The following is an 18,198-nucleotide window of genomic DNA, read 5'->3' as shown; positions in this document are numbered from 1 at the left end:
TTGAAAAGCTCTAAGTCTAATAAGAAAAATATGTCACTCTGTGGGAAGAAGTAGCAGAAAGCTGAACTTACGAGCTGCATCGGTTGCTTCAGTGATGACAGCGCCAAGAACTGCACTAGAAAATTCCAAATGCTCTTGCCTGGACGGACAGATAGACAGATGGACAGATACACGCACGGGGTTTGGTGCAGTTTCCAGCCACTGCCTTGGGGTGTGTGGGGTAGCCTGTAGGTGAGAGCTCCTTCTGAGATATGCATACTAGTTCCCCATGAACAGACTTTGACCTAACCGTGTATTTTTCAGCAGGGCTAAGTTCTGAATAAGATCCAAGAATACGGATGCAAATCGCGGTGGGGATTTGCACTAATGTTCCAAAGCTGTCATTCTGAGAAAGAAGAGCAATTTGGAAACATTTGAAAACAGATGATAGTAGGCTGGCTTTCTTTTTTTAATGTATCAGCTTGTAATGGGTGCAGAAATTAGCCAAGTCTGTTGAAAGCAGTGCCCTGTGTTTGGCTCAGCAATGGCGTCATCTAACAATGGGATGAGCCGCACGTGTGATAATATGTGGGCATTGAGTCAGGGCTGACTGGCCCACGTCAGAGCCAGCAGAGAAAGAGGGCTGGCGGGGCGGGTCAGTGAGTTGTCTCTAAGTCCTTCCCACTCTGCCCAGTTGGCTACTCGGGAACACCACGAGTGGGTGCCTTTTTTTTTTTTTTTTTTTTAATGACTCCTGTTTCTTTCCCAAGCATTTTCTTACATTAAGGAGTTTAAGGAAAAAAAAAAAGTGGGACTAAACATGAGTACGTGGAGGCTGGGCGTGGTGGCTCACACCTATAACCCCAGCATTTTGGGAGGCCGAGGTGGGCAGATTGCTTGAGCTCAGGAGTTTGAGACCTGCCTGGGCAACATAGTGAGACCACCATCTCTACAAAAAAATACAAAAAAAAATTAGCCGGGCATGGTGTCACTTACCTGTAGCCCCAGCTACTCAGAAGACTGTGGTGGGGGAATCTCTTGAACCCAGGGAAGTCGGAGATGCAGCGAGGGGTGTTTGCACCACTGCACTCCAGCCCGGGCAACAGAGTGAGACCCTGTTTCAAAAATAAAAACAAAAACCAAAAATGAGTAAGTGGCTAAGACACATGCTCTCTCCAGGGTTTGAGTTGAGCCTACCTTGAGAATTTTACATTCAGCAATATCATGTAAGTGTGTGTTCAGATGCTAATGATAATAAACCATTCAGATGTCAAGCTGTTACTAAAACCTAGTGGATCGGTGTCAAAGCTAGACTGCAGAATCCGTAGAGAGCCATTGCACACCTGTGGCCATTGCCAGGATACAGCCCACATTAGCCTCCAGGGACCAGCATGGTTGTCGGCCCATCCCTGCTATGCCACTGAAAAAGAGCTGGTCGTCTTTGTGCATAGGAAATGATAAACTTTTTACTTAGCAATTCGGAAATAGCATCCTCGATGCATGGGTTTCCTAACGAAGTTTCCAAATCCCTTTTTCTAATATAAATAGTGGACTTTTTGGCATGTGACTGTGAGAGCTTCAGAAACGTTTTGGGATTGTCTCCTCCATCACTGAAGTCTCTCCCAGGCAAGTCGTGTGGTCCAGATGCAGAACAGGACACCTGCAATTGGGGGATGTGACCAAGGCATTTTACCAAACCTCAAGCTAGGGTAGATTAAAAAAAAAAAAAAAACTTTTATAATACAATTTCTTTTGATCTTGAACACTTATATATTGTGCCAGTAATGGCTTCTGGAGTGTAGAAAGTTCTCAAGCCCACATCTTTCACCACACAGAGGGATTGGCTGTCATCATGTGAGTGAGGCCATGCCACTGGGTGATTCTGCAGCCTGGCATTTGAGCAGGGCCTCCTGGGGACCGCCAAGCACCGCTCTAAACCATTTCACAAGTTTTCATTGATTCCTTGAACAAAGACTGAGGAAAGATGGTGCCAGACACTTCCCAAGGTAGAAGGGGATAAGCAGACGTTAGTACAAAATGTGGCCTGTCCTCTGGGGGGTCAAAGACCTGTGAAATTGAGAATTGAGACTGTATTTAATCCCTGCACAGCCGCTGATTTCCCCTGTAAGTGTTTATGGGGTCAGGGAGCTGCTTTTGAGCAGCACTGGGTAACAAGGATCTCCAGGTAGGTGAAATCCACCAGGTGTGATCTTCAGCCTCTCAGTCTGTGGCGCTTGTGAATGACAATGGAAACGCTGATAGAATTATGTTGTGTCATAAGACAGTCTGAAAGGGCGCTGTGCTGTGTAAACTACTTCAGTTTGTCACCTCACTTGAAATACCCTATCTGTGCCCAAGACTGTTCGGAAATCTGTAATTTATAGCTCATGTTGGGAAAACCTACTGCATGTTTGCATTTCAGCAGTTAGCTTAATTCCATTCAAGTTATTGTCTTGTGCCAAGTCCTTCTTGCTCTGACCATTCTGCAGGCTCAGGGATGGAGGGTGGTCAGATGCCTGGTGGGCTGGTGGGGCCATTTCAAAACTTTGCAGCATATCTAATATTTTTTTTAACAAAATGCTCCATAATCTTTTAGATTGTAATAACTAAGTTAGTTTAAAAAGAAAAGAAAGAAGGATGGTTATTTAGTGAACTCCTTTGAATGAGGTTTTTGTCCAAAAGTTTCATCTTTTCAACAGTTTTGGAAACTGCTAAGAGATGATCTGCACATTACCTCTGACATCATTTAAACCTAATTCTGAAGTGTTGATTGTTTTTCTTATGGCTTCCATTTGTAAGACTCGTCAGGATAGGAAATAGCACACAGAGCAGGGGCTGCCACATGCCACATGTCTTCTGAAACTCCACTGGCCACATTGGAAATCCTCTCTCAGGAGATCTGGAATGATCTACTTTTAGCAGGAAACTGAAAAAGTAGTTAGGACCAGAGAGTATTGCAGAAGTAGTTCTCTTCCATTGCCCCAAGTATCTCATTTATGCATTGGAGAATACCATTCACACTGAACCTTCCTTCAAAGATTAAGGGAGTATCAGTCCAACACACACATACATTACAAAAGGGATGGTTGCTGGTTTTGCTTGAGTTAATCCTAATGACTTTGAAAGAAAAAAAAATTGAGCCCTTCATATTTATATCTAGAAAACTACTTAACGTAAAAGAAATAAATGTGTCACACTTAACTCAGTTATCTAATTAGTGTTACAGAGAGTAGTACCTAATTTCACTTTCTTTTTTTTTTTTTTTTTTTTTTGAGATAGAGTCTGGCTCTGTTGCCAGGCTGGAGTGCAGTGTTGTGATCTCGGCTCACTGCAAGCTCCGCCTCCCAGGTTCAAGCGAGTCCCCTGCCTCAGCCTCCCGAGTAGCTGAGACTACAGGCGCCCGCCACCATGCCTGGCTAATTTTTTGTATTTTAGTAGAGACGGGATTTCACCGTGTTAGCCAGGATGGTCTTGATCTCCTTACTTTGTAATCTGCCCGCCTTGGCCTTCCAAAGTGCTGGGATTACAGGCATGAGCCATCGCACCCGGCCCTAATTTCACTTTAAAACAAGTTCTTTTGTTTGTCAGTTTCCAGTAAATTGTTGCCACCCACCCCTAGAGACACCCACCTCCTAGGAAAAAAATCTATGAACTGCCTCCCTGACTGCCCGCAGTGCTGGGAAGTGCATGTTGCTGTCCATATTGCAGGCGTTCATGTTCGCCATCTGTACCCTGATTGGAAATTCCATGTTGATGCACAGGAGGAATCTTGTGTGTTGAGTATAAAAAATGTTAATAGCTTTAAAAATATTGAGTCTTTCTTTTTTTTACCAATTAATAGGTTTATTCTTTGATCCAGAGATGATATCCAAATTGTTTTCCATTGGCTTCCATTTTTTTCCCTTGCAGCAAGTTGTTTGATCTTATTTGCTTTTCAAAACTCACAGTTAATTTTGCCTGAACTTTCCATTATAGTTCAGTGCAGCTGGATAGGATAGCAGTGAGTAAAGAAAGGGAATGTCACATTTTAAATGTCCTTATATAGAAACTTGGCCAGTTTTCCATTTCTGTATAGGAAATTTAGAAAACAAAGGGGAGAAAATTAATCATTTATATTTTCTAATATTATCACTTCTAATATCTTGATGTATTTTCCATAAATATTTTTCCTACCTTGTAAAAATGTCATGGTAATCATCATATACATGACGTTTATTTTTCTGCTTTCTTTAAATCTTATAACAAAGCTCTTTCAATATTGCCAAATAGACTTAAAAATCACTTTTTACCATTTTTAAAATTTTTAAATGATTATAGAGTCACAGGAAGCTGCAAAACACATGGTAGAGGTCCTTTGTGCTTCAGCCGGGCTCCACCTTGTACAACCACAGGGCAGTATGAAAACCAGGAATTTTATATTTGGTACAGTCAACAGACCTTATTCATATTTTACCAGTTTTACGTGTACTCGTGTGTGTGTATATGAGTTCTCTGCAAATATATCACATGTGTTATTTGTGGCAGTACCATCCTGATGAAGACACAGAACTGTCCCATTGCCACAAATATCCCTCATAGTACCCTTTTATGGACACACACACACCCCAACACCAACCATCCCTCACCTCTGGCAACCACTAAACTGTTCACCTCTATAATTTTGCATTTCAAAAAATATGTAAATGGAATCATACATTGTATAATCCTTTGATATTTGCTTTTTTTCACTGAGTGTAATTTTCTGGAGACCCATACAACTTGTGACTAACAGTAGTTTGTTCCTTTGCATTTGTGCGTAGTATTCCATGATGTGATGTACTGCAGCTTGCTGAACCATTCATTCATTGAAGACCATTTGGGCTGTTCGAGTTTTTGCATCACAAATAAAGCTGCTGTGAACATTTGAGTACAGGTTTTTGTGTGAGCTTAGTTTTCATTTCTCTGAGATAAATGCCCTAGAATACGTTTGCTGGGATGTTTTGTTTTGTAAGACGCTGGCCAGACTGTTTTCTACAGTGGCTGGAACATTTTATATTCACACCAGCAACGTACAAGGTCCAGTTTCTCTGCATCCTCACCAGCGTTTGATGTTTATCACTATTTTTTTGTTTTAGCAATTCTGATGGGTATGTACTGATACTTTATTGCGGCTCTCCGCTTCTCTAATGACTAATGATATTGAGTATATTCTCATGTGCTTATTTGTCATCTGTGTATCTTCACTGGTGAAATGTCTGCTTGTCTCCCCCATTTTCTAATGGATTGTTTTGTTTTACTGTTGACTTTGGAGAATTCCTTATATATTATGGATGCAGAACCTTTGTTGGATATGTGGTTTGCAAACATTTTCTCCCACTCTATAGCTTGTCTTTTCGTCTCCTTCACAGAGTCCTTGCAAAGCAAAAGCTTTAAATTTTGATGAAGTTTGATTTATCACTTTTTTCTTTGATGAATCATGGTTTGGGTGTCACGTCGAAGAATTTTTCCCTAGCCCTAAGTTTGGACAATTTTCCCCTATGTTTTCTTCTAAAAGTTTTGTAGCTTTATGTTTTATATTTATGTCTGTGATCCATTTTCACAGACATTTAATTATTGTATAAGAGATGGAATTTAGGTTAAATGTCTTTTTTTCTTGGCCTGTGAATGTCCAGTGCTGCAGCATCATTCATCGAAAAGGCTGCCTTTCCTCTATTGAATTGCTTTTCCAAAAGCAGCTGGGTATATTTGAATGCTCCTATTCCTGGGTCCTCTATTCCATTCCATTGATCTGTGTGTCTACCCCTTCACCAATAGCACACTGTCTTGATTCCTGTAGCTATGTAGCAAACCTTAGCATCTGTAGAGAGATTCCTCCCACTTTAGTGTTTTTTTCAAAATTGGGTATCATAGGTCTTTTGCTTTTCCATGAAATTTTAGAATAAACTTATCTATACTTAAAAAAACCCTTGCTCAGATTGTGATGGGAGTTTGTACCTGCAGGTGGATTTGTGAACACTTAACATCTTTACCATGTTGGCTCTTCTGAACTGTCAACATGACGTGTCTCTCCATTTATTTAGACCTTTGATTTCTTCCAATAGTGTTCCGTAATTTTTGACGCACAGATACTATACTTGTTTTGTTACTTTATATGTAAGTATTTCGTCTTTTTGGAGTAATGGGGAAAAGCGCAATCACTCTGAAAGCCTACATAAGCTTTCATTTGGTGGATAGATCATCATTTTCCTTATTCTTCCCCGCTTGCTGGACGTTTCAGTCGTTTCTTATTTCTTCACTGTTACAAATAATGTTACAGCTTTCTATGTGTAAATGTTTTTGATGAATTCTGAGGAGTGGGGTCCCTGGGTCAGAAGGTGTGCACGTTATGCCTATTGGTCGGCCATGGGATTTGTACAGAATAGAAGCAGGCTTTCTGTTCAGGGCCCGCCAGTCTGTCCATAGGACAGGTGCGTTTCCACTCACAGTGGTATTTCTTTTTCTAAAACACGGACTCAGTTACTCTTTCAGTCCTTTCCTGCATTGCAGCTGTCTACTCTCTGTCACAATTAATATAAAGTTCCATATAAGGCACAATTACTGTTTTTCTGAAAACGTGACCTCGTGCTGCACACATGCCATGGGTTAAGCGGCTGCCGCCATCACTCTGCCCGCCAGAATGGCCTCTTCTGATCCTTTAGCACATCTTTCCATTTGCTAAGATGTTGTCAATTTGAATAATTCATCCCGATCTGCAGCCTAACAGTTTTGCTCTGCCAGCTTCCATCCAGATCACAAACACCATGCCTGACCATTTGGGCACCAGCACCACTGCCGGGGAGTGGACACTCAGCCGCCGACTCAGCCGCCGACCTTTCAGAACCATTTTAGGGATGAGACTTTCCCCATCACCCCATCAGCTGTGATATTGATTGCCATGGAATTGGTGGACCGTTTTTTAGAAATGCATTACTTAAGCAGCTTTTCCTTGCAGAGCCCAACCTGCCTTCCTCTAAGTTGGTGGTGTTGCAGTGCTGTAGAGTGGGTTGGCCCTGTGCACACTCCTGTTTCAGCTGCTGGAGAGGAGGACACACGTCACTGGCCTCTCTTACCCCAGCAAGCGTCCCTCTTTTGGGTATCTGAACGGTCTGATCAATATAGCCTTGCGTTTTTGCTCAGTACACTTGAAATAGACACTAATTTTGTCTATTTGCAGGGCTGAGGTAGAAGGATCGCTTGAGCCCAGGAGGTTGAAGCTGCAGTGAGCCAAGATCATGCCACTGCACTCCAGTCTGGGTGACAAAGTAAGACCCTGTCTCAAAGAAAAAAAGAAAAGAAAAGAAAAGAAACTAACTTTGTGTGAGAAGAGCCCACCAGCTCAGGGTTCCCAACAGCTGGGCACTCTTGGCATGTGCGTTTTCTTTACCTCCCAGTTGACTCAGCATTTTTTATTCTTCTTAATGGAAACATCGCAGCCATCAACTTATTCTGGTAGAGGTATTGACCAAACATTCACCAACATGTTGCTTTTGAAAAAGAATGAGGAGATCACATTGGAAACATGTGGATAATTGAGTCTGGGGGAAGATGATATTTGTAGAATTTCTACTTTCCCTTTTCTGCTAAAGAAATAGGAACTTTATCCCAATAGAGCTCACTGGGATATGACTGTAGTTTTCTTGGTTATACTGATGACGTAGTTTATTATGATGTAGGTTTTTCCACTTGTGATTTTAAATCCTGTGTTTTCAGTTTTCTCTCATCTCTTGGTGCAGTTTCATACTATATATCTCAGAGACAAAAAAAAATGTTAGTTTTCCAAGTCAGGGTGACACACTAGCATAAATAATGTCTCATTTGGTGCACACCAGGCATGCATCCTCGTCTCACTATCACCGGGTTGTTACCTGGCATTATTTTACAGTTGTGCTAAATAATACAGATGTATTCAGCCCCTTTAGGCACTCATCCCACTGCCCAAACCTGAGATGGTCCCATCTAAAGCTGTTCCACGAGGAAACACTGTGACTTAACCTAACCTGCATGCGTGTTCCATCTACCCCAAGTGTGAAGCTTCTCGGAGATCGTTCCCGTGCATCTTAATACACTCATGTCAGTCAGTAGCTACCGTCTCATTCCCCGATGCTAGTAATGAGTCTTTGTAAAGCAAATCATTGATGATAATTTTCAAGATGAAGTGGAAGGGGTCACGGAGCCAGTCTGACATGGAACACCGTGTCAGACACCAACACCCCAAGCTTCCGTGAGGACTTCACACTGATGTTTCCCAGGGAGGTTAAGGATTGGAGGATTTATTGGAATGAGCACACCCACAGAATGGCCGATGTCAGGACTGGGAGCCCATGTGTGTGCAGGAAGCCCTGGCTCTCCACTCTTTGCACGTCTTTTCTGTGGGAAGGAGGCCCCTGCAAAAGTGGCGGCGCTCCATCTGTCAGTCACCGTTTATAAGCACAACTTTCAGAGTCCAATTTGCATTGACTGTGATTTATAAAAATACCAGCAGACTGAGGGATGAGAAGAAGGGAAGGGAAAATCATCCACGGGAACAACAGGCAATGAAGGCGAAGGCAGAAGCAGTGGCAAGGTGGCAGGGCTTAACGAAAACCAGAGAGGAAGTGTCCTGGGGAGGTTCTTCCCTCCTCAGTCACTAAAATGAACAGGGATGGGGTGGGGAGGCAGAAAGGCCAGTTTGGATAGAAAGAGAAAAGAAAGGAGAGAAATGCCAAGGCTAGTTTTGCTGCTTCTCCTCCTTTCTTCCCATAATCTCTGTCCACTCAGTGCTGCTGTGTTCTAGGAACCTTATGTTAGCCCAGCCTCAGTTCCAACGAGCTTCAGTGAGTACCTTAACGGAGAGGTCTCCCCAAAGAGGAAAGGAGCCCGAGCAGCCAGCCCACTCCTAGATTGTCACTGTGCATGCGGTGACTGCAGTGACCACTCTTGGATGCTAAATCACTTTCTTTGGTCAGAAAAAGAAAAAGCGATATTCTAGGATGGATGAGAAAACAGAGCCCAGCCCTGTTCTTGTACATTGCTTTCGCTCCGCGGATTCGGCAGCATCCATTTGAGCATTGTGTCGAACAGATGCAGTTCAAACTCTGAAAATGACCAGGGTTGAAATGGAGACCTTGTCTTGCTGAGCAGGCCTGCGCTCTATCAAGTAGATAGGGTCACACTCCTGAAATTTCAGAGCTTCTATCTGCGATCTTGACATGGCATCTGGTATTTTCCTTTCTCTTTCCTTCTCCTGCTTCCCTTCCTCCCATGATTTTGTGGCAGATTTATTCCTCTTAAATTAAGCCGTCTTTGTTTCACCTAGATTCCAGCAGGCACCCATGTCACCAGCCTGATTTCCATTATTGAGGGTACTGGTTCTGCCGTACTAAATGGCTCACTTATATTTAGCTTTTTAGAAATGGAAGGGAAACTTTTTGTAGAAATGGTTTCCTAAGGAATTGATTGGACAAATGCAGCTGGTCCCATCATTTCATTTCACATTTGCTCACACCAGCAAAAGCAGACACATTTGCGGAGACGCATAAAGGGCAGTTTAAAGAGCAGAGAAGGCCCCAGAATTCGCGAGCCATTACCGCTCTAAACGTCCTAGGCCCTGGTTGGAATGGAAGCAGCGTTGCTAGGAGCATGGGTCCTGGGCCTCAGATGATCTGAATTCTGGTCCCTTGAATAGTAAGATGCCCAACCTGCTACATGGGAGGTTCCTTCTGGTTCTTAGAGTCTTTGGTTCAAATGTCTAGTTATTTTTATTTCATATTGGTAATTACAAAACAGCCTACTGGAGGATTTTTGTCATGGCTGGCATGTGTTCACTGGTGCAGCCAGCTTTCCTGGTAACCAAAGGCCGAGGACCCACGAGCTATCAGGAGTCGTGCCGCAGGTGGAGCTCGCTCTCCGGGGGCTGTTCCTGCACAGACTCCCCTCTACTCTTCTCAGCAAGTCTGCGGCTGTCTTTCTTTTCTGGAAGAGGCTAAAAAGCCATTTAGTGAATCTTCTCTCCCTTTAAAAGCATTCCTGAGCTTCCATTCTAGCAGCGTGGTAGACTAGATGTGGCCAGCCCTCATGTGAAATACGACTGAAAGTCCTGGATCAAGTATCCCTTTAAGAATGTTTAAAAGTGTGAGTGAGCTGGGAAGTAAGGAATACACAGAGGCCAAACCCTGTGTTAGAGCAGGGAACCCAAGGAAGGAGGCAGTTAAAGCCAGCTTTCTCCTGGAGGCCAGGTGACAACCTGGTGAACTTGAGCTTGGCTGTTTACAGCCTCACAGGGCAGGGGAACTGGTGACAAATCCCAGGGCTGGCCCCAGGCAGACCTCTTGCCCCACTGCCTGCATAAAGCTGGGACTTGAAGGAGCTCCATCCCAATGTAAGAAAAAGCCAGAACAAGACCTGTCTATCTCACACACACTCACGTATGTGCATTCCACATGTACACGTGCACACACACACATGCACACACTCAGGACAGTTGCCTGTGATGGGCCTCTAGAACTGGACCTCTGGGAGCAGCCCCTGCTGGAGATTGAGATTTGAGAGTTGTCAGTGTTTATTCACATGGGTTGTGAAGCCCTGAGACAGGACGAGGTTCCAAGGGGGTAACTACGTGGAGACGAAAGGCCAGGGACTGCACCCAAGGGAAAGGTGACCTTGGCAGACACAGAAAGAGGGGTAGGTGGGAGCGAACTCAGGGGAGTAGGATGTACTGGAATCCAGGTGAAGGGAGTGTTTCAAGCAAGAGGGGGTGAATAGCCATGCCCGGTGCTATGGAGGATGGAAATTTGGCCACTCGATTTAGCGATGGGTAAGATTTGGATGACTTGAGAAGGGCACTTTTGGTGAGATAATGAAAGTCAGATTCTAGGTGAAGCCAAGTTTAGAGATTCCAGACTAAGGAGGCCTTGCCCAGGGCCTGGAATCTGCATTTTAACAAGTTCCTTGGGGGTGATTCTGAAGCAGTTGGGCAACACAGAACATTCATACGTTCAGAACCTCCAGGACACGATACTGTTCCTGGGCAGGTGTGTCTGGGTTTTGTGCCTTGAGAGAATGACTTGCGATGCGGTGCTCTGTCATTAAGCCTTTATATGATGCCAGCCTCTTTGTCACCAGGGATTCAGGAGGGACTCCACCAATGCTGCCCTCAAAGCCAGGCTCTTGTCCACATGCTCATCTGTTCATGCCATCAGCAGCAGAACAGTGCTGGCTTGATGGGACCTGTGAGTCGGAGATATGTTCTTTTCCACATTTTCATAAACCACCTGTGTAATAATATATTCTGTTATTATTCTGGAAATTAATATCCTACATGTGAATCTGCGATTTCTAGAATGACCTCTCTCCTTTTTTGGAAATAACGTGAATCCTTGCCTATTTTGTTTCCTATGTCCTTATCATTAATTTTAATTTGTACTTTTTATAAATATTATCCCTTTAATGACATGAAGAGCAGATGATTCAGAACAGAGGAAATGACCTAAGAAGGCGACTTTGGCCCAGAGAGAGGCATGCAGAGTCACAGTGGCCAACCTCCCTCATCCTGTCATCCTGTCACTCCCGCTTCCCAGCCGCTCCCAGCAGCTGCTGAAATACCTGCCCGGGACTTCCTGCAGTCATTGGAACTTTGAGTGCAGTTCTGCAGGAATTTAAAAAATTCCTTGTCACAATTTGTCACATTCAAACATCATTTAAACAGTTTATACCTCTAGTTTTTCTTTCTCACGTTACAAAATGTTTGGAATCGTTGCTTATGGAGCTAGCACCCGATCTCAGTCCCAGCTCCTCCTCCCAAAGCTCTCAAGTTAGCTTTGAAAATACTGTTTATAGGAGCTGTGCTGGAAACCGCATGCTCCCGCCGTGGAGGCAGCGGATTCAGGAACAGACTTGATCTTCCTAAGGGGTTGCGTGCAAATCCTCATCAAGCTCTGGATAAAATTACCTGCCTCGTAAAACAGAAAAGGCACATATTTCAAAATGAAATGTGAGTAACATTTTCATGCTAGTTGCCGCTTAGGGCGGTCGTCACGAAGGGATCCAGAAACCAGGGCTGTCCAGAGACGGTCGTCATCAGCAGTGCCCGGGAGCGTGGTGCTGGGGCTTCATCTGGCTGTTTCCTATTCACACAGACCCCAGAGTGCACGCCGAGTCCATGGAACACCAGATCTTTTTTCGTTTTGTTTTTTCTTTTGGGGAAAGTGAAAAAGAAAGTTAAGCATCCTGCAGCAAGTTCGAGCTAAAATGTCGCTGTGAAGGCAGAACTCTGAAGTCTAAAAGGTGATACTCTTGGGGATTTTTTTCCATTGACGCCTCAGATGCTTTGCTGTTAAAAACCTTACTGATTTGAAATGAGAAATTAACTCTATCGCAATATTATTAGGGAAGAAAACTGGAGTTTTTCGTGTCATTTTAGGAGATGAAATTATGTATGTACTTCAGGTACATTTGCTCTCAATACTTTGACAGAAAGAATCTGCGCAAAATTTGAAATGTTATGAGATATCTGCGTCGAAGGCTTTGATTCAAAACGTTACAGAAATGACTCAAGAAGGTGAACTTCTGCAATGGAGATGGGGGTGTGGCGTAGACCGGGGAGGCGGGAGGCAACAGGAGATGGCAATTCGGATGTGCTGAGGAAGGTGTGAAGCCAGCCTAAAAAACGGGCTGACTGGGAGCAGGGGAACACCCATGGGAATCCCGAGGTGCCAGCGTCCATGGCCAGGTGGCATCCAGGTAGCCTGGATGCTGTCAGTCTCGCTTCAGAGCCCAGTCCCACAAAGGCAGTGAAGGGGACTAGGACCCATGGGACTGCATGAGCTCATTCACCACAGCTGTGGGTCTCAGACCCTCCACAAAGAGCTGCTGAAGAAAAAGGAAGGAACTGGAAATCTTTAGGACACATACACAAGGGCTGGGAAACGTGTCCCAGGAAAGGGTGGTGGCTGCAGCGCAAAGCCTCCCTGGCCAGCTCCTGCCTCACCTGCCCCACACCTCTGGGCAGTGTTGAATTTTACTTTCTGTTCTGCAGTTGCCATGCTCACATTACCAAAATGAAGTCACAGAAGGATGTGCTTTGGTGGTGATTCCTTTTTTCATAGTGTGGGCGTCGCATTAACACAGCTGCATGATGGGAGCTATTTTGGGAGGGAGGCTGGGGTTTGGATGACTCATGCACATGCTAGTCCTGTAGGTAGAGGATGTTAATGGACCCATTGTGAGGAAAGTGTTTTAGTAACAGAAGGGGAGTATTTTGTTGTTCTTTAAATGACAAATCGTCTGCAATTTCTTTCTTCCTTTAGTGGGTCAATGACAGGAAAAGATAGCATATATGTTTCTATGATGAATTTTTTTGAACTGGGGCTCCTGTCTTTGTTTTCTGTGCAGGAAGCCTCCTCCAGCAGCCATGCGGAAGGTAGTGGTTCTCACAGGCAGTGACACACGTGGATCCCTGAGGGCCTCATTTTTCTCTGTCCCTTTCCATAAACCAGGAGATTTCACCACAAAAGCTGCACAGTCTCCAGTGGCTAGCATGGTCCTGCAATTCTAGTAAGCCTGTGCTATGAAGGGAGGAAGGGCTTAAAATGTGATGTCCGCTCACAAATTAGCATCTAAATATAATGCCCATTGGCTGGGCTGTGCCTCTGGCATTTTTACTTATTCATTCAAGAAGTAATTATGAAGCAACAAAATTGTAATTCTGTATCTTCCAACTGCACTCATATGAACCTCAGGATGGATTAAACAGAGTCAATTTTGGCTATACTCATTGTTTTCCCAAACAAACAAACAAAAAAACCACTGTTTTTACAAAAATAGCAAATAATCCTTGAAGATATGGAGACGGAAGTGTTTCCTTTAACTGAGAATGGAAAAGCCATAGATAACTGCATAGGTCTCTAATCCACTGTGAGTTTCCACGGCTCAGACACCTTATCTGCTTTTACGTGTGCCTCTATTTGTGACATGGAGGTAAAATAGCAAGATTTGTAAGTAACTGTTTTGAGAAACTGAATTTTTCAAACATTGTCATGTAAGTTATTGCTATTGTGATTTCATTTGAAAGTCTTCACTCTTAGACTAAAACAGAGGGTGGAAGTACTTGGCTTCAAAGTCAGTCCTTGATGAGAAACCCACCTCTGTCACTTCCAGCTATTAATGTGTAATCTGAGTCTCAGGAGAAAATCTCCACTTCACAGTTTCTTAATGAAAAGAAGCAATGATGAATGAGAGGCCCCTGGTTCCTAGAGCACTCTATGCATACAATTCCTGGTCGCTGTTTTTGGATGCCCATTTTAGCCAGCAGTTTCTGAAGTTTTTCAGCCCCTCACCCCAAGCTAAAACTGTAGAAAGGGGTGTACGAATGTATAGATAGTGGAACAGAAATCTCAGAGAAATACGGAGATAAATTCAGGGAACAGTTGGGCTCGAATGTCTCATGTTGGGAGAAACACTTCCTTTCCAGTGTTCCATTTCCAGGGCCTGGCACTTGGGCAGATGGCCTACCCCTTTACAAGGGAAGTCATGTGACTCTGGGGACAGGAAGCTCTGGGATGAAAATTTGTAGTGTTTTCTGTCAGTGTTTTCACTTGTAGACTCTTTCTCCTACAGGGAAATCTTGCTTTCTGGGCTGGTGGAAAATCTTACCTGACTGCTTCTTCTGAAATATAATCTAGAGGATGGCAATGACGTGTTCTTTACATTAGCTTTGACAAACATACCAGGGACAGCATGAATCAGAAGGAGAAGGAGGACAAGCCGTCTGCATTTTCCAGACCACTTCTCCATCTAGGAACCCATCAATGTGCTTTTGGTGTCATTTTGTTCCCTAGTTGCTATATTCATCGTACCAGAACTTCTGCCCAGACTGTTAAAGAGCAGACTGGATTTCATTGAGAGTACCCTTAGATTTTTCTGAGGTCCTGGTAAGACCAAATGACAAAAGTCCATGGAGAAAAGAAACCATGAAGGCCCACGGGGTGCACACAATAACCACACACGTCACCAAGGTGATTCCATAAAACTAAATGGGCTGGGCACGGTGGTTCACACCTGTAACCCCAGCACTTTGGGGGGCCGAGGCAGGCGGATCGCGAGGTCAGGAGATCGAGACCATCCTGGCCAACATGGTGAAACCTCGTCTCTATTAAAAATACAAAAATTAGCTGGGCGTGGTGGCGGGAGGCTGAGACAAGAGAATCACTTGAACCTGGGAGGTGGAGGTTGCAGTGAGCCGAGATCAAGCCACTGCACTCCAGCCTGGGAGACAGAGTGAGACTCCATCTTAAAAAAAAAAAAAAAAAAAAAAAAAAAAACACTAAATAGTGTCTCCACTGTTAAACTCCAGCGCTAAAATCCGTAACAGACCCAGCTCGTGGTAAAGTCAGGGAAGGAGGAAGGAGGAAGCTGTGAGCGACTCTGAGGGACGCCTTGCAGTGTGTTTCTCACCTGTGCCGCTCTCTTGCAGGAAGAAGGCGTCGTGAAGGAGATAGACATCAGCCATCATGTGAAGGAGGGCTTTGAGAAGGCAGACCCTTCCCAGTTTGAGCTGCTGAAGGTTTTAGGACAAGGATCCTATGGAAAGGTAAGTTCAGCCCTGGCTGGCTCTTGAGTCTCATTCCTGAACACAAAGGACACCTGGACAGAGCCCCCCTGGATGAAAATCGCAGGCAGTCCTCAGCTGCAGGGCTGCGATCACGGGAACCTGGACAGTTCAGAACCGGGGCCCCACTTGGCACAGCCAGAATTCCAGTGGCACAGGGCTGGGCTGTGCCAAGTGAGAACAACAGTGCCGCTGGAGCCGTCACATGCACATTTGCTCCCTCTCTGCAGCCTCCCTTGGTTCTTGGTAAATCATCACCAAGGTGAGGAAGGTTATTGACCTGAGCCAATGTATCTTTGAAAGTGCATTCTAACAGCTGTTTTCCCCAAAGAAAGAAAAAATAAGAGAACAAGGAAAAAAAAAGAAAAGAAAAGAATCCACTCCTCTGGATTGGGCACAGGAGCCAGGAAGGCTGGGGTCTGCAGCCGGCTCCCCTCCTCACCCTGCACGATTGCCTCATGAAGCCTCAGCTTCCCCACCCACTAAATGGAGAGGATAAAACCTACTTTATACAGTTGTTCCATGGAGTAAATAGGGCACAAATCCCACCCAGCAGTTGCCTAAGATGTATTTATGCAGTGGAATTGTTCATTTCCCTTTTTTTCACCTTCGAATTGCAGCAATAAAACCTAATTTCTTTCAGGAAATGAGAAATAGTTGGCTCTTCATTTAATGCCACATCCACATACAACAAGATGTCAATAACGCTCTTCAATTATGCTGACATGTGACTTATTCCAGCACAATGCTAATTTCTCTGCCTCCTTGGGCTTGCTGTTAGAAATATATAGGCTCTGACAACTTGATTTCTAGAACATAAGGGCCTGAAATAAACCATGAAGCCAACCATTCCTTACATGTAAGCAGAACAGCCTGGCTCTTTAAAGTAACTATTTTTGTGTGGTATGTAGACATTTACCAAATCTTTGCATTCTTCACACGACTTTGTGCCAAAATGCATGTGGCTCCTGTTAATTTAAGTGTAGAATGAATAGTACATTAGTGTTCTGGATAATCCTACAGCCTGCATGAACTGGATTGTTTGCAAAATTTATCTTTTGTCATGCTTGTAATGGAGAATGTCTTTTTCTTTTCTCTTTCTCTTTTCTACATGGTAATGTGGAAGGAACATGTGTTTACATGATGTATACACAAAATACATTAGATTAAACCGTAGGAAATTACCAGCAATATTTTGGGCCTACGAAAATGTCTATTTAATATGGCTAGTTGATATGGTGTTTATGAAATAGGGGGATGAAGATTTCAGCTTCTCACGATGTTAATAGCCATTACCAAAAAGCACAAAATCACAGAAGGCAGAGCCTGTGTAATGTGATAGTGGAATGCCTCACTATTAATTAGAAATGTAGAGAAAAAAGAGAGAGGAGAATGATTTTCTCCATGATTTGAAAACAGAGACAAGCAAGCATTCTTTCCTTTTTCCACCTTTCAAGGGTGTTGCCCGTGTGTTGCTTCTTGAGAACAGATTCCACCTGTGGAAGCACAGAATCAGCTGAATCGTCTTTATCTAGAGGGAGGGAGCGCTGGAATACGTCCCACGGGGGAGGCCCAGGAAATGTCTGGGGGGCTTTGGTTGACCAGCTCTGTTGCAGAGTGAATCTTACGAATGTCCTCCTCACAGAACTGGGGTATTAAAGATGAAAGGAGAAAGCCTTTTCTAGCTCCCTTGTTCAGATTTCAAATTTTGAATTTTAATTTTGCTTTAAAAAACATGTTTTGGAAAACAAGTGAAATCATGGTGTTTGGCAGAATCCCGTTGGAATGATAATGTTCATAACACTCTGTCCCTTTCCTTCCCAGCCTTTCACCACTTCTAATTTTATCTTGTGTCTTTATTATATGAGGAATTAAAAAGTAAAGTTTCAAGAACAGTAGTAGGTAGGGGAAAGAGAAGGATGAGGCAGTGGCAGTGCCCGTGGGTGTCTGACCTCCAGGGACTATGGAATGGGCCAACTCCAGGAATGCCTGTCCAGAGCTGGTATGAGGGGCGGGGCAGCAGGTCCAGGCTGGGGCTGGTGTGGGAAGGGAGGCTTAGGTCTCCTCCATGGATTGATGCGAGCTAGACTCTGGAAAGAAGAGATATTATTCTCGAAAGCGTTGCTCAGACATTTCCAGGGAAGGTCGGAGCTAATATCAGTCACTAGAGAGTCACAGATACAAATTGTATTTGTCCACATTGGTTTGTTTGTGGTGAGTTTTTTTAATTTAAGCAAAACTGATGACAAGAGAGGGAGAAGCCGCGTGTTCTAATGCCCCATGTTACTGTATTCCTCCTCTCTACATGCAAATAACACAACCTTATGCAAGAGTCGTCTTCCCTTTTGCACCTACCAGGGACAGAAGGACAACACTGAATGTTCTCATTCTGCAGAAAGCACCTGTTCTTCAGGTTTCCACCTCCTGCCTCCGCTCCAAAGAGCAAAGACCTGGTGTGAATCTGGACACAGTGTCCCGGGACAGGCCTTGCCTGGGAGCTGAGTCCTCCAACAGGGCTCATGGTTGCCTGTCACTGAGCCACTCCATTCTTTCTCTCTTACTTAGCGATGACATTGGGATGTAGAAGTGGATGACATGCAGTTTCTTCCCTTTAGACT

At 44.1% G+C, this 18,198-nt stretch overlaps 1 protein-coding gene across 4 annotated transcripts in view; it reads left to right on the top strand.

Annotated features, from left to right (window-relative positions):
• RPS6KA2 (ribosomal protein S6 kinase A2) overlaps positions 1 to 18,198 on the top strand; it is a 456,813-nt gene that overhangs the window by 318,196 nt on the left and 120,419 nt on the right. For all 4 annotated transcript variants that reach the window (XM_032162339.2, XM_032162347.2, XM_032162329.2 and 1 more), the window contains one exon: positions 15,446 to 15,562. In XM_032162339.2, coding sequence (XP_032018230.1) covers positions 15,446 to 15,562 — 117 coding nt within the window. The remainder of the gene's footprint in view (positions 1 to 15,445; positions 15,563 to 18,198) is intronic.

Source organism: Hylobates moloch, unplaced genomic scaffold, assembly GCF_009828535.3.
Source record: "Hylobates moloch isolate HMO894 unplaced genomic scaffold, HMol_V3 SCAFFOLD_2, whole genome shotgun sequence".
NCBI classification, from domain to species: Eukaryota; Metazoa; Chordata; class Mammalia; order Primates; family Hylobatidae; genus Hylobates; species Hylobates moloch.
This window is presented reverse-complemented; position numbering and strand designations above follow the sequence as displayed.